The sequence below is a fragment of the Felis catus genome, chromosome D4 (assembly GCF_018350175.1).
Source record: "Felis catus isolate Fca126 chromosome D4, F.catus_Fca126_mat1.0, whole genome shotgun sequence".
NCBI lineage: Eukaryota > Metazoa > Chordata > Mammalia > Carnivora > Felidae > Felis > Felis catus.
The window spans coordinates 32,185,724-32,201,702 of NC_058380.1; the positions used below are offsets into that span (position 1 = coordinate 32,185,724).

Here is a 15,979-nt window from a genome sequence, read left to right on the forward strand (position 1 = left end):
AAATTTGGGCTGTTCATTTTTCCTTAGGAAAATTAGTCTGAACTAATACCGACTGAGCTCTGACAGTCTGACAATTCTTTTTTCCCCAGTGACAATTAAAGTTTCTATTGGTGTGACAATTAAAGTAAGGATGAGTTAATGACATAGAATACAATATGAGGTAGAATTAACTATTTTTACTTATTTGCTGCTTGAAAAATAATCAGAAATGTTTTTGTTCTTTCATTTTAAACAGTACTGAGCTTAGATTGTCCCTATTATTCTCTCCTAGTCCCCACTCCCTTTTCCTTTATAGCACTGCCACAATTCTAACTTCAAAAGTTGACAGAGTTGGGGTGCTTGGGTGGCTCAGTCAGTTCACTGTCCAACTCCTGATTTTGGTTCAGGTCATGAGCCTTAGTCTTTAAGATATAGTCCTCAGTATTGGATCAACAAAAACTGAAGTCAAGGTTTTTAGACAGATAAGAACACTTACTAGACCATGAGATTTTGGGGGCACCTGGGTGGCTCAGTCAGTTAAGCATCCGACTTTAGCTCAGGTCATGATCTCACAGTTCATGAGTTAGAGCCCCGGGTCATGAGTTAGAGCCCCGTGCAGGGCTCTGTGCTGACAGCTCAGAGCCTGGAGCCTGTTTCAAATTCTGTGTCTCCCTCTCTCTCTGCCCCTCCCCAGCTCACACTCTGTCTCTCTCCATCTCTCAAAAGTGAATAAACATTTAAAAAAAATTTTTTTTAAACATGAAATTTTAGTTTTGACTTTATCCAAAGGAAAAACAAGATGCAAAATAATTGACCTTTATTACAGACAAGGATTTAATAGAGAACACTTCATTATCTTGAGTTCAGTCTAAACTAATTAAAATCTTGCAATAAAGAAGTAACACTAATGGGTGGGGGAATGGGCAAGATGAGTGAAGAGGAGTAAGAGATAGTCTTCTAGTTATGGAATTACTAAGTCATGGGAATATAAAAGACAGCATAAATAATATAGTCAATGGTTATATTAGCATTGTATGGTGATAGATGGTAGCTACGCTTGTGGTTAGCATAGAGTAATGTGTAATTTTGTTGAATCACTATGTTGGATGCCTGAGACTAATGTTATATTGTGTGTCAACTATAACAATAATAAAAAAAAAAAGAACCACTATTTTGATAGTGCTAATAGAATTAATTTGTATACTGATACTCTTCTCAATTGATTTTGAGTACTGATTCAGATAGAAACTTAGTAATATCAATATAAATTTATAGCTATTACAGAGATATTTGTGGAGCTAGTTTATGTAATACCTACTTCCTTTGGCATGTTTTTTTCACATTTACTAGATACTTTATACAGATTTTAGTTTTCAAATTCTTTTCCAATGTTCTTTTTAATGCTAGGTGATTTTTTTTTTATCTCAGTGTGATTTGAGTGAACCTGTACAGCGTGAAATGTGGGGAACTTAGTATTCTGTAAGGATTTTAATTTTGAAATTTAACAGCAAACTTGGGTATGACATCGACTGCTGATGGGAAATCAGATACAGAGTATTTACTGAAATGATACTCTGTAAAAACCTACAAGCTATTATTGATGTTTATTTTATCAACGTTTATTTATTTTTTGGGACAGAGAGAGACAGAGCATGAACGGGGGAGGGGCAGAGAGAGAGGGAGACACAGAATCGGAAACAGGCTCCAGGCTCTGAGCCATCAGCCCAGAGCCTGACACGGGGCTTGAACTCACGGACCGCGAGATCGTGACCTGGCTGAAGTCGGACGCTTAACCGACAGCGCCACCCAGGCGCCCCTGATGTTTATTTTAATATCGTTGAATTAAATGAAATAATATTCCCAGTCCATAAGACCTTATTTTCTAGCATTCTTTTTTTTTTAATTTTTTAAAATGTTTGTTTGTTTATAATGTTTATTTGTTTTTGAGAGAGACAGACAGACAGAACAAAAGCAGGGAAGGGGCAGAGAGAGAGGGAGACACAGAATCCGAAGCAGGCTCCAGGCTCTGAGTTGTCAGCACAGAGCCTGACCTGGGGCTCAAACTCACGAACCGCAAGATCACAACCTGAGCCAAAGCTGGCCGCTTACCCGACTGAGCCACCCAGGAGCCCCTGTTTTCTAACATTCTGTAAATTATTGGCTTATATGTATAGCATGAGAATAGCCACATTTAGAAGTATTGGAAGCTATAACTTTAAAATGATCAACTCGATAACTTGTGGTATACTACAAGGTATACTACATACACCGCATTTAAATTTTGTCTGATTTTGGTATATACCTTGAGAGAACGTGTAAATTCATAACATCCTAACCAAGTGCTCTGACTGTAAAACAAGAATTAGTGAAATTATATTTGGGCTTAGGTATCTTAATGTTGAAATTTTTCTCCTGTAGGACCGAGGTGATGAATTCACATACACTGGGAGTGGTGGTAAAAATCTTGCTGGTAATAAAAGAATTGGTGCACCATCAGCTGATCAAACATTAACAAACATGAACAGGTATTCTTTACTGTTAGAGTTTGTAAAGTCTATTTATTTGGGCTTTGTATAAAAGTTTGATTATATTAATATAATTTGTAAGTTATTCTGTAGGGCAGAATCTTAAATTGAGAGTTAAAAATCTAAATTTAAAATCCCATTATCTGATTATACAATTGTTTATAAGTATTATAACTTATTTCTTTATATTTTGTAAATAACATAATTCCCAGTCTTAATACATGTGCTTTACATTTTAAAACATGTTGAAACCTTTGAAGGAAGGGAATCTAATATAAGTGATACTGAGAACAAGGTGGCTTATCTACTACCTCATGGATCAAAGTTATGTTTTACCCAACACAGATTTGTCTTTTAAAGTAACAAACTTCTTTTTAGAGGAAACTCACCAATATGAAGTAGGTTTAAGATTGGGAGCCCACATTTGTGGGCATAAATGAAATAGCAGATAAACTTAAAGCTATACTCAAGGTGCTTTTTATAAAAGTGACCTTTTCTAACTAAATGCTTATAAAGCATTACAAAAGAGCCACCTTGTGCTGACCTTTGTTCTATAGAAGTATTAATGATATGCCAGCTTCCATGGGAGCAGAAAACTTGACGACTTCAAAATGTTTTAGTTCATAAATGCATGCTAATAGCAATAATAATAAAGTGACCCAGATCATCAGATAGCAACAACCACATTATAACTTGTCATAATTTTTAGATCAATTTCATAAAGTCAAAATTTTTATATCCTATTGTTACGAGTGTTTTATGGATTATTGAGTAAAAATGAGTATTTTTCTTTGAATCTGAATCACTCGGTTTTAAGTAGTGTGCCCTTAATTTCTGATTACCGTGTGAAGTAAATAATATACCAGTATGATTTCAAGAATTTGTTGCATACCAAATTACATAGTCTGTTTTTATGTCTTCCTTCTCTATTATTTCTGACAGTAGGATTATTTAACTGAACCAGCAGAGGAGACAGGTCAGATTTGCTGGTGAAAACATTCCTGAAGTAGGAGTCCAGTTCCTAGTTAGTCTTTTTCTAGCGAGAAAGCAGCTCTTTAGGAGGAATGATCTTAAAAGGAGTTAGAAATATTTTGATGTGTTTTTGTCAGTGAAAGTATATCTTGAATTTTTAAAAGTGCTTTTTTAAGTTGTCTCATCTGAAGATTATATTTACCCTTTAATAATAATGAGTTATTTTGTTTGAATGAGATTTGTTTCCTAACTACCTGCACTTGTAATGTAAATGGTAAATATTTTTCAAGCTTTTAAAGAATCTAAGTATAACCCTGTTTACCATTATGTTACAATCTCAGAAAATAATTGACAAGTTGTAAAAATGTTTGTATTTAAGAGAAGGTAGTGAAAATAAAATTCTGACTGAAAACAATTTAGGATTGACTTACCATAGGGACTCTGACATCCATTCAGTTAATTTATACATTAAGTTTTGAGTACACATTGTGATTATAAAGACCTCTTGAGCAAAGATACATATATGTTTCATAAACATGAAAACCAAGGTCAAAGACCCTTAGCTCTGACCCATATTACACTTTTTCCTGACTAGTGTATGGTCCAGTTTATTTTTCCTTCTCCACTAAGAGGGAGTTTGACCCTTGCTTCTTGCTTTGAGAAGGTTGTTCCTATTTCTTCTCAGCTCTTTCACTTTATGAAACTGAAGTGGGCAGCAAGGTATCCTGGCCTTCCTTTATCAGGGCAGTTAGAAACAACCAATTGAGCTGCAGACTAATGGTAAAGCCTTGTTTTGCATAGTTTGATCTTCTTGGAATCTCTTCACATACTTGAACAACCTACATACTTAATGTGAAAATAGAAGTGAGTTATTAATGCCAGTTAGTGGTGGCAGTTCTGACTAAAGGTCCTTGTAAGTACCAAACCATTCTGTTCATTAATGTGAAAATAGTACTTATTCTTTTCCTTGCTCTTTAAGAAGATGAAGTATGTATATCTCAATAGGCATTCCATAAATAAGATATAATACTAACACTAGAAGATTGGATACATTTTCTTCTACCTCCCAGAGATTTAATGCATCTCCCTTTGAGATTAAAAAAAAATAACTTGGTAAACTCCAACTATTTGACCACATTTATGAAAGTTTTTTTTTTTTTTTTTTTTTGTTTTTTTTTTTTTAACAAAACACTGTATTTACTTTAACAATATAACTGTGATGAAGAGATTTGGGTAGATTAGACATTTCATCTTATGGTGAATTTCATTTGAAGCTGCATAAAAAGAATTATGCCCTGAAAAAGTATTTTGTATCATATCTGAATTTACCAAATTGGGTGTGTGTGTTTTTAACCTTACATGTTCTCAGTGGTGTCTTGTCACTTAAGTTAGGAAGTAGGTATCTCAGAGGAAGAATACTAATTTTAAATAGTTTCTGATTTGGTGGGAACTTTGGGGTTTTTTTGTTTGGTTTGGTTTTTTTTTGTTGTTTTTGTTTTTTTGGCAGGACTAAGTTCTCCCAAGAAAGGTCTTCTAACATAACCTTACTGATTAATTACTACTAAGTGAGTACACATACTAAGGAAGCTTCAAGTAAATCAGGTGCTGCTTCTCACTCACTGTTCCTCCTTGTTCATGTGTCATCATAAAAATAGTGATCTGGAGGAGCCAAAAATCTTTATTATCATGATTTAGTGCAGGCATTTGATTGCTTCAGTTTTATTTAAACTTACCTTTTTACTAGAAATCTTTAAACGATAATTTCATATTAAAATTGTTCTTTAATAACTTTTAAACGGTAAGGAATCTCTATCATCTGGAATGTGGAAAGTAGACCTAGAAAGGTCATTTGTACCTTGCTGACAAATTTATTTTTCTGGATTTCTTTCTACATTATTCCAGCAATATACTTCACTCCCTCCCTTATCACAAATAACTACTACAACAATCACTTGCTTTAGTGTCCAACTTTCTCCCTTCCCTCGTTATTTAAAAAAAAATTCCATGTATTTCTAGTTGTTTTCTATTATACGTGGCACAGATGTTATTACTTTCAGAAGAACCCTACAGGCTATCTGAGAACCAATCCCCTGGCTTGGGGGTGACATCAGAAAACTGATTTGTCTTCTCTGCTGGTGGGGGAAAGCATAATCCTATTATCTGGAATAATATGGAAAGAATCATAGAATCTTAACTATCAGGTAAGGCATAATTCACCTTTTAATTGAGCTAATAATGCGATTATATACTTAAAGATTACTTGGTATAAAGACTTTGTTTTATTTTTTAGGGCATTGGCCCTAAACTGTGATGCTCCATTGGATGATAAAATTGGAGCAGAGTCTCGGAATTGGAGAGCTGGTAAGCCAGTCAGAGTGATACGCAGTTTTAAAGGGAGGAAGATCAGCAAATATGCTCCTGAAGAAGGCAACAGATATGATGGCATTTATAAGGTGCTCTATCTGGCATGACATCTTGTTAGTCATTTTTCCTGGGCTTTCAAGACAGGGTTGCCACAGGGAACTACCCTACAGTGGGTGGGCTAAAGGAAGTAGTAGACCACCTTAGTTGGTATCTCTACTTTTTCTGGAAATGTAACAGATATACAAAGTGAGCTCCTAACTTTGATATTTTTTCTCTTAATGCTTATTTGAAGTCCATAAGGGCAGAGTTCTGTTTTAGGTTAAGTTTTTTATAAGTATATATTCTCTGTGATAAAACTATTTAAATAACATGGGCATCATAGATACTGATTGTTATATCTTTCAGAATTATTTTAATTATAATAGATTTTCAGAGCCAAGCACATTATAATTGTTCAGATAGGTTGTATTGTTTTAAAAAATGGAGGCATTTACTGCCACCATTTTTATATCCTATTATGCGAGATTCTATTATTGAGCATAATCTTGTTAATATTTCAAACTTATAGCAATGGGTACTTATGTGGGAACTACCTTAATTAAAAATCAAGGTAAAAACAGTATTCTAGTGATTTTTTTATTTACTATTCTTAAAGCAAGTATCTTTTGAAGTTGCATTCAGTTAAGTCAAGTGTACTTAGTTAAACTAGTAATGTGGCATTATGAATAAGTCTAAATATTAAATCTCAAACTAGTACCGAAATAATTATGATTTAGGTGGTGAAATACTGGCCAGAGATTTCATCAAGCCATGGATTCTTGGTTTGGCGCTACCTTTTAAGAAGAGATGATGTTGAACCTGCTCCTTGGACCTCAGAAGGAATAGAACGGTCAAGGAGACTATGTCTACGTTTACAGGTTAGATTACATTTGTCTAGGCTACCTGTATGCTCATAAAAACACACACCTCTGTAGTATCTTTGTGCCTTAACACTGGATACAGCTCACAGCAATTGATCAGTGGACTGTAAGGGGTGAGGAATGAAATCATTCAAGTATACAGAAGGAAAACAAATAAAAAGGTAGTAGCATTCTAGGTGTCAAACTGCTCTAAGACCAAGAATTGTGCTTGGGAAAAACCAAGCCTTCAATGAAAAGTAAAATAGTTGTAATTCAATTTGGAAATGACTTGAACAATGAAGGAGAGGGATACATAAAATTAATATAGAGAAGACCTTAAGAAGGGAAGTTTATCATAGAGGGCACAGGGGGTGTGTCTCTGGTAGGGGAAGGGGGAGGTGGCTTATAAGAGTGGTCTGCTTCTCCTACCCTTCTCACTTTTCCTCACCCCTTTTTTCTCTTCCCCCTCAAAGCTGCTTCCCTGTCCTGTCACCACCTTTAGTGCTTTGCCTTTTTTTTCCCCTTTGCCCATGTTCAGCTGTTAGCCCATATAAGACTTTGTTGGTTTTGTATGCATAATGGATGGTATGGCTACATTCCCCCGTCCACTGCCTATGCACCCTAGACTTTGTCCCTGACACTGACTTCAGAGCATGGTTTGAGTTCATCTTCCATCATCCCCCATTGTTGTGCTTCCTGTAAAGACTACCAGCTTTTCATTTCCCCTGGCTCTGCCCACACTGCATGTGTAGGGGCTGAACTATGGGCAAGTGTCTGACCACCCAGGCAGGTGAGTGTGTGTTTTCTAGTGCAAGTCTGTGTCTGTTTTTGTTTTCTTTTTAAACTTGTAGAATTGATTGTTTAAATGAGACCCATCAGCTGAGAAAATAACTGCCAATATTCTTTTTATAACAATATAAAAAAATAACTTGTTAAATCCATTTTCAAAAGAATTTTTCAGATTCATTGTTCAGCAGAGCAATGCTCTAGATAGGTTAGATTTGAAACTAAGCAGAAGCATGTAAGCTCATCTACTATGATTAAGTTAAAAACATCATTGATGGGGCCTGAAACATGTTGAGCTTTAAATATCAGTGTTATCAACAAAGCATGTTCTCCCCATAAGGGTAGCCAGTAAAACACAAATAGGTAGAATTTTATTCCTTAAAGTCTAACCTTTAGCTGATAAAGAATTCAGTAATTTAGTGTCTTTAGGTCCTCTAAAAGCCCCTGTGCCCCACCTTATTTTGGGAGATAAGAAATTTGACCCTTAATGTTGCGGGTGGGTTTGTTTTGTTTTGTTTTTTAAAGATTGGCTCCACAATTGAGTGTACTACCATCTCTATGAGTACCATATTGTGCTGTGTGGTTGATCTCACTTACCTTCATATCTAGATTCTTTAATTTCTTCCTCATACTTTTCAAGCCACCTAGTCAAACTTCCTGAAAACTTGTCTTTCCTCTTTTAGATCTGAAACTAATATTATTATTTTATAAAATGGAATGTTTAACAGTCAAAACTACATGGTTTTACACTGAATTGGGGATTTTAATAGTCTTCTGTCCTTTAAATGTTTGTTTCCTTTATATAAAGTCTTTCAGTTTAGGGAAAATACAGACTCTTACCCCACCTACCCTTTTTTAATTTCTCAGCAGCATCTAGAACCCCTTTTCTCTGTGAAACTTAAATCTATATTGTACTTTTTCCCCCAACAGTATCCAGTAGGTTACCCTTCAGATAAGGAAGGGAAGAAGACTAAAGGACAGTCAAAGAAGCAGGCTAGTGGAGCCTCAAAAAGGCCAACTACAGATGGTAGGTAATGATTGCAAACATAAGTCCTAAAATCATAGTTTCTAATAAAGAAAAATATTAAGAGAAAAATTTGAGAAACTCATAAGAAATTAAAAGCAAAGTGAAGGATTTTTTGGGGGTGGAGGGGTGGTGAGGGGCTTTCTGTGTATTTTAATAGTGTCAGAGCCAAAATAGCAGCAAACGTAGTATTCTAAACTCCATCGGAAGTTAGATGCTGCTGTGTGTAGGTTATCTTCATGCTAAACATTAACTGGTACCAGTTAACTCTTAGGTCTCATAGTTGTGCTTAGAACCGCCAGTAAACCTGCTTATGTATTTTTAAATAAATCTAGATGATTGTCCAAGTGCCTCCAAAGTGTTAAAAACATCAGATTCAGCAGAAGCAGTTGAGGCTTTCCAACTAACCCCTCAACAACAACATCTAATCAGAGAAGATCACCAAAACCAGAAGCTATGGGATGAAGTGCTTGCATCTCTTGTGGAAGGTCCAGTATGTAAAGATTTTTTAAATAATAATGTTTTATTATTGACATGATGAAAAATAATTTTCCTTTGCAAGTCAGTCAAAACTTAACGTTTTTATGTAATCATCTCATCCAGTGTCACTTTCAGAAATAATCTAATACTTAAATGCTCTTAGGTGGATTTTAGGCCTCTTAGTTGTTGGTTTTGACCTCTTTGTGCCTGAACTTAATCATTTATGTTGAAGGCACTATTCATGGGAAGAATTTTCAGTTGTGTAAACACACTTAGTTTAAAACTCATCAGGAAATTTTTTGCTATAGTTCAAAGTTATCTGATGATGGCATAAGTCTTAAGCAATGCAGCACATGTTTAACCTGTTTGTAAAATAAACCAGTATTGATTTATTTAAATACTTTATATGTTTTGGATTTTTTTTCCCATTTTTGGTAATCATGAAATTTTAAAGTGAAAAGAAATTACAACTGATGTGTGTGGATTTTGTGTTAAGCTGTGTTTTGCAAATGAGGCTTCCTTATCAAATCCTAAAAGCTGGAGTTTTCAAATGTGAATTGGCTATTCCTTCTTTGTTCACTTGCTTTTATTTATGTCTTAATTTATTTTGCTTAAAATTAGAATATTCTGTTTATTAGATATTAACCCCTTGTCAGGTGTGACATAATTACTTCTCTGCATTTTTTCCTCTGTGCAGCTATTGTGAGTGAACCTTAGTATCTTCTCTTGAAGTTTTATCCTGTCATCTTCTACTAGTTTTCTTCTTTCCAATGCTCCTTTTATTTTTATCAGTGTATTAGCCAGAATTTCTCATATGTCTGAAATCGGGTTAGTTAAGATCTATCTTTCTATCTAAATTTAGAACTCTGAATTTTTGTGTTGCTTTTTGTTTGAGAAATAGTCATCAATATTAAGGAAGAATGTTCCCTGATATAATTTTTAAACATTTATTTATTTCTATGTGTGTGTGTGTGTGTGTGTGTGTGTGTGTGTGTACATATTTTTTTTAAGATTTCATTTTTAAGTAATCTCTGTACCCAGCACGAGGATTGAACTCAGAACCCTGAGATCTACCCTGGCTCTACTGATTGAGCCAGCCAGACGCCTTACTTATTTTTTAACTTATTTTTGAGTAACACCCAAAAATGGGGCTCAAACTCATGACACCAAGATCAAGACGCTCATGCTCTACAGACTGAGGCAGCCAGATGCCCCTAATTTTTAAAGTTTTAGAAATGGGTGAAATTTATCAAATACCCTTTAGGAGTCATCATTTCCTTTGCTTATGTATGTGATAATGGGTTATTCTTGGTAAAATGAAGCTTACGTGTTTGGAGGACAGAAGGAAAGTGATTGAGCTCTGTGTGAAGTGTTACTTGCTTTTTAGCCAAGAGACCCAGACATAGTGAGAGTCTGACCCTGGTAGGTCATTTTCACTTAGAGAAAGTAAGGTGCAGCAAACAGTTATTGATCATAGTCTAAATATTCTCTAGTTGGAGGGGTACAGCTGGTGGTTAGGTGGATAACGTGGGTGAGTTCCAGCTGTGGGTGGGCAGGAGACAAAGTAGCAGATACAGGTGGAGGAAAAAGCTATCTGAGTGTACATGGAAGTTCTCTTGCACATCTATTGACTGGTTTGGATGTGTGTATTGGGCTTCAGTGTAAGACTGCTAATATGTGTATACTGTTTATCAATTAAAAAAAATTATTGAAGTGATTGAGTCCTGTGAGACTTGGCAATTGTGTGCAAACCAATTAAACTTGTGAGTTCTTTCAATGTAACTTTAATATGAAATAAAGTCAATAATTGACAGTTCTCAAGCCACAATTTTAAAAAAGGTGGGAGCACCTGGGTGGCTCAGTTGGTTAAGCATCTGACTCTTGGTTTCACTCAGGTCAAGATCTTGCATTTTTGTGGGTTCCAGCCCCTCATAAGGCTTCACACTGACAGTATGGAGCCTGCTTGGTATTCTGTCTCCTCTCTCTGCCCCCCCCCCCCTCAAAATAAATAAACTTAAAAAAAAAAGACAAAATTGTATCCAGTAGGTTATCCTCTGTTGGCAGGATCTTGCATGCCTGGGTGAGATGATTATGAGCTTGCTGCTATTGATTACTCTGGATGTGTATGTACTATTGTTGTGAACAGCTTTTATGCCCATTCTCTTCAGATAAGCCAGGAACACATTTATTAAGCCAGAAAAACTAAGTGTTGGCCATTGGTGGCTTTAAAATAAGTGCATATGTTACGTATATGTGAGTATATTTTTATCCCAATACCTTCCCAAGGCCCTACATGATCTGGCATGGGCCCTCTCAGGCCCAAACGCTTCAGCCATATTTAAACACGCTCTGTGCTATTTAAACATGCTCAGCCTGTTCCTTATCCTAGGCCCTTAGACCCATACTATCTCTCTGACTAGAAAATTCTTTACACCTTCATGTCGCTCACTCCTTCTTTCCTGTAAGTCTCTGCAAAGTACAGGTCTTCACAAAGGTCTTCCCTGGCTACACTTTCTAAAACAGCCACTCTTTTACTCTGTTGCTTTAGTTTGCTTTGTTTGCTCAGTTATTACTATCTGAAATTGATTTTATAAAGTTCCATGAAAGGAGAGACTTTGCATTTTTGTCACCACGATGCAGATGAGTACCTAGCCCATTGTAGGAATTTGAAATATCTTAGTACATATTACAAGTATCATGGAGATGCCAGGGAAATTAGCAGTCATTAACAAAGTAGTTTGTTGTGTGTTGGGGGGTGTACTTGGTATTACAGTTTGAGTTTTTTCCATATCTCCTCCCATTTTATTCTTCCAGTATATTGTATAATATTTTGTTACTAATTCACTTGACTTTTATAATGTCCATAAATAAGTTAGTTTCAAGATATAACTTTGAAATGGGATCTTTGGTTTAATTTTAACTTGAAACTCTTGTAAATTCTACTTTTTTATTGACAGAAAAAAACATAAAATATTTTCCCATATTACCAGAAATAACAGAAGATTAGCCTTGTGACTATTCAAAACTCTACTTACCTTTCTAGTTTAAAAGAAATAGTTGGGTAAAATGGAACCAGTAATCGCTTTTGATGAGTATAAGAATACCCATTTGATCATATTTGCTTTAGATGGCTCTACCGTTTATAATTTAGTCCCAATTTGAGTGAACATTGGCATCAGGAAAATATGGGATTTTTGGATTGAGGCAAAATATCACAGAAGATAATCCTAGGAGAATAAATATGTTGATTCTTTGGAGTATTAGATACTACAGAGTATTATTGCCTAGTGCTATTATTTATTTATTTATTTACTTATTTATTTAGCTAAAAAATAAATATTGAAGTTTCTTAACAGCAAAAGATTAAATAAATAATGTGTTCATATTACTGGAATACCACCCACCCAGCTTTTTTGAAAAGAGACATCTATATGTAATGACCTTGAGACAAGCTATCCATGATTGATTTTTTCCCCCTTTTAAGTTTTTATTTAAATTCTAGTTTGTTAACACATGTCCATGACTGTGTTAAAGGCAAAAATAGTAATCTCTGGAATGTGAGGTTTAAGGGGAGACATTCACTTTTTAATGCCATATATTTTCACTTTGCAGCTTTTCCAAACCAATTATAAGATTTAAAACTAATGTGTATATATTATGGAATGAAGTTTCTTCGGTTTTATATTTTCATACTTGCTTATGGTTACCGTTACTTTTTTTTAATACAAAATGTTTTAAATGTGACAAAGACATTTTTTCCCTAATTACTTATAATCTTACTAATTTTTTACAAAGCTAACCTTTTTTTTTTTTTTCTTTCCCCTGGGTGCCATTCTAGAATTTTCTGAAAAAATTGGAACAATCTTTTATGTGTGTCTGCTGCCAGGAGCTAGTTTACCAGCCTGTGACAACAGATTGCCTCCATAATGTCTGTAAAGTAAGTAGGTTTCTTTCTCATTTTCCCTTGTTAGGACAGAGGGCAACTAACCTCCAAACATAGTTTTAGTACGTGAAACATTTTTCCATGCAGCAGAATAGTTGTGGAACCTTGCCAGTTAAGAAACATTTCATTACATTTTGGCAGTAATGCATGTTTTAATTTATTTTAATTTTATTACTATAGACAGTAATAGTCAAATATGTATTCTATAGTCAAAGGTATTGTATCATGTTTGGAATTGTTGAGGAGAATTTGAAATGGAGAAGAAAGTAAGGTGTCATTGCTATTTTTGTTATAGCTTATGTATGTTTTATATATTATAGTGCAGACTGAAATAATTCCATCCACTTAATGAAACCTAAAACAGATTCTGTCTGGTAGCATTTCCAGAGGAGTTGAATATTGCATTATTAGTGTGGTGTAAAGGGGAAGATTGAGTTTTAGTCAAACCAAGGTTGGAATCCTGCTCTACTGCTCAGTGATTGTGTGTCCTGACCTAGCTTCTGAATTTTAATTTCTTTTGTAACATGGAAACAAATCTTCCACATATGTGTTTGTGCCTGACCCATATATTTCTGGAAGACACATTCTATGTTAAGTGATTTGATAAGATATATAACTTAGTTCTAAGCAGGGAAATCCTAAATTTCTTTTAGGTGTTTTGTTATAAAGAACAGGATTAAAATCCAATGTAGGTGAGGCTAGTGAAAATCATACATAAATTCTAACACTCTCATTTTATTGGATGAGGAAATTAAAGCACTCAAAATTAAGGTCATTTACCTGAAGTCTCACAATATATGCTGTAAGTGGAACTTAAAGCCATGTCTATAGACTAGTTTTCAGAGTGCAGATTCAGGCCTTTACAGTTCATCTTAAGTTTCTAGTTCCTATTTAAAAGCATAAGCCATTGACTTTTCTACATGCTATACTCTGATGAAATTGGGTATGTTTTTGTTTCTGTTTTGATTTTGCCTTAGGATTGCTTACAGCGCTCCTTTAAGGCTCAAGTTTTCTCCTGCCCTGCTTGCCGGCATGATCTTGGCCAGAATTATCTCATGATTCCCAATGAGATTCTGCAGACTCTACTTGACCTTTTCTTCCCTGGCTACAGCAAAGGACGATGATTTGTCTACTACTGTGTTGCTCTTGGTGGCTTTTTGGACAATAAAGAATCTAAAATGGTTGGGGGGAGGGGGCGGGGAGGGTGGAAGCGCTATGGTGGACCATATCTCTCACGTTCTGAAGCAGCTAATCCTCTTTCCTACATAGCCATTATCTTGTGTGTGTAGTGAGAGGCCCATTTCTCAACTGTCTTTTAAATATCAAAAGGTAGTTCCTGTCAGTAACAACTAGTTTTAAATGAGTAAAAAGTCAAAGCCTCAGCTCTAGTTGATATCCAAGTTATGATTTATTTTGCAACTACCTCAGGACAGAAAAGACGTATGGGGATTTTTTAAATCATTGAGTAATTAGTTAAATGAAGTTTTAGCTACGCACTGCCTCCCAAATATTAGTTGTGCCTGGTTCATGTAATTTGATTTTACAGAAAAGGAAATGACACTCGAGATCTTTGGAACGCAGCTTCTGTATTGTGCATAATACATTTTTAATGTCTTCTTCCATTACAATGTGTTTTGCAAGGACAAGTTCATTTTTTAGCCCATTTTGTGAGCTCCATTGTGCTTTTTTTCTGGTGTTTTATGCAAGTTGACTACTAATGACTAATGAGAACAATATGAATGCATTGTTGCTGCATTAGTGTAATGTGGTGTGGTTTTGCACTTAAAAGAGGTATTCAGATGCTCTAGTTGTAAATGTTCATGAAAAGCCTCTTCTGTACTAGTCAAACTGCTTTTAGTGAGTCTCACCAGTGGTTTTACATCTGCAGAGCATTGAGGGCTGGGCTTGACTTTTGAGAGGACTGAAATTGCTTCATATTGTGATCCTAAATTTTATATTCACTATATTCCCTAAAGTATACATTAATAAATATTTTATGACCAGAAAAATAGCTCATCTTACTTCACTTTTCTACATTTGTCTGGCTTGTAAGTATGTATTTTTAAGAAGTAATCACTTCCAGAAGTAATCACTTCCAGAGTATTTCATTGTGCATTTTAAAATAGACATTTTGTACAATTCTCTATTCTTGGTTTTTGGTAATAAGAACTAGTATGAACTAAGGACAGGTTTCACCTTATGTTTGATTTTTCTTTTTTAATTTTACTAAATTAGAAAAATTTTCTATAATAACTTGTCTTACGTTCAATTTTAGCATCAGTGCTACTTCTTATTTCACAGACATGAGAATATGCTAAAACATTGTTCTAGTCTCTGAAAGTATATTGTTTTCATCAGAGTAAAGTTTTAATATGATTGAATCAGTTTTTCTATTCCTGAATTCAGAGCCATATATAATGCCAATATTTATTGAGTATATGTGTGTTTATTTAATCCTTCTGACAACCCTTAGAAGCAGTCCTGTTATCCCCATCTTATGGATGAACCTCAGAGGTACAGAAAGGTTAAGAAACTTGCCAAAGTTCAGGGGCTTCTGGGTGGCTCAGTCAGTTAAACGTCTGACTTCAGCTCAGGTCATGATCTCACAGTTGGTGGGTTCAAGCCCCACGTTGGGCTCTGTGCTGACAGCTCGGAGCCCAAAGCCTACTTCTGATCCTGTGTCTCCCTTTCTATCTGCCATTCCCCTGTTCACTCTCTGTCTCTCTTTCTCTCTCTCTTTCTCTCTCTCTCTCTCTGTCTCTCTCTCTTTCTCTCTCTCTCTCTCTGTCTCTCTCTCTTTCTCTCTCTCTCTCTCTCTAAAAAATAAATAAACATTAAAAAAAAAAAAAAAGGAACTTGCCAAAGTTCATACTTCAGAGAAGTGGCACAGCTGTGCTAGAAACAGGCAATGTGAGCCCAGGTGCTTGCAGTCTTTACTGTTGGGCTATAAAGGATCTCACATCAAAATCAAGTTCTGGGGAACACTTACAGCATAGTGATTGGAATG

At 35.2% G+C, this 15,979-nt stretch overlaps 1 protein-coding gene across 1 annotated transcript in view; it reads left to right on the top strand.

The window, feature by feature from the left end:
• UHRF2 (ubiquitin like with PHD and ring finger domains 2) overlaps window positions 1–15,353 on the top strand; it is a 79,347-nt gene extending 63,994 nt beyond the window's left edge. Inside the window, exons 10-16 of the mRNA XM_003995480.6 lie at window positions 2,398–2,504; window positions 5,767–5,929; window positions 6,617–6,757; window positions 8,456–8,552; window positions 8,885–9,042; window positions 12,868–12,966; window positions 13,950–15,353. Of these exons, the coding sequence (XP_003995529.1) occupies window positions 2,398–2,504; window positions 5,767–5,929; window positions 6,617–6,757; window positions 8,456–8,552; window positions 8,885–9,042; window positions 12,868–12,966; window positions 13,950–14,096 (912 nt within the window). The 3' untranslated portion in view covers window positions 14,097–15,353. The remainder of the gene's footprint in view (window positions 1–2,397; window positions 2,505–5,766; window positions 5,930–6,616; window positions 6,758–8,455; window positions 8,553–8,884; window positions 9,043–12,867; window positions 12,967–13,949) is intronic.
• Window positions 15,354–15,979: the final 626 nt, after the last annotated feature.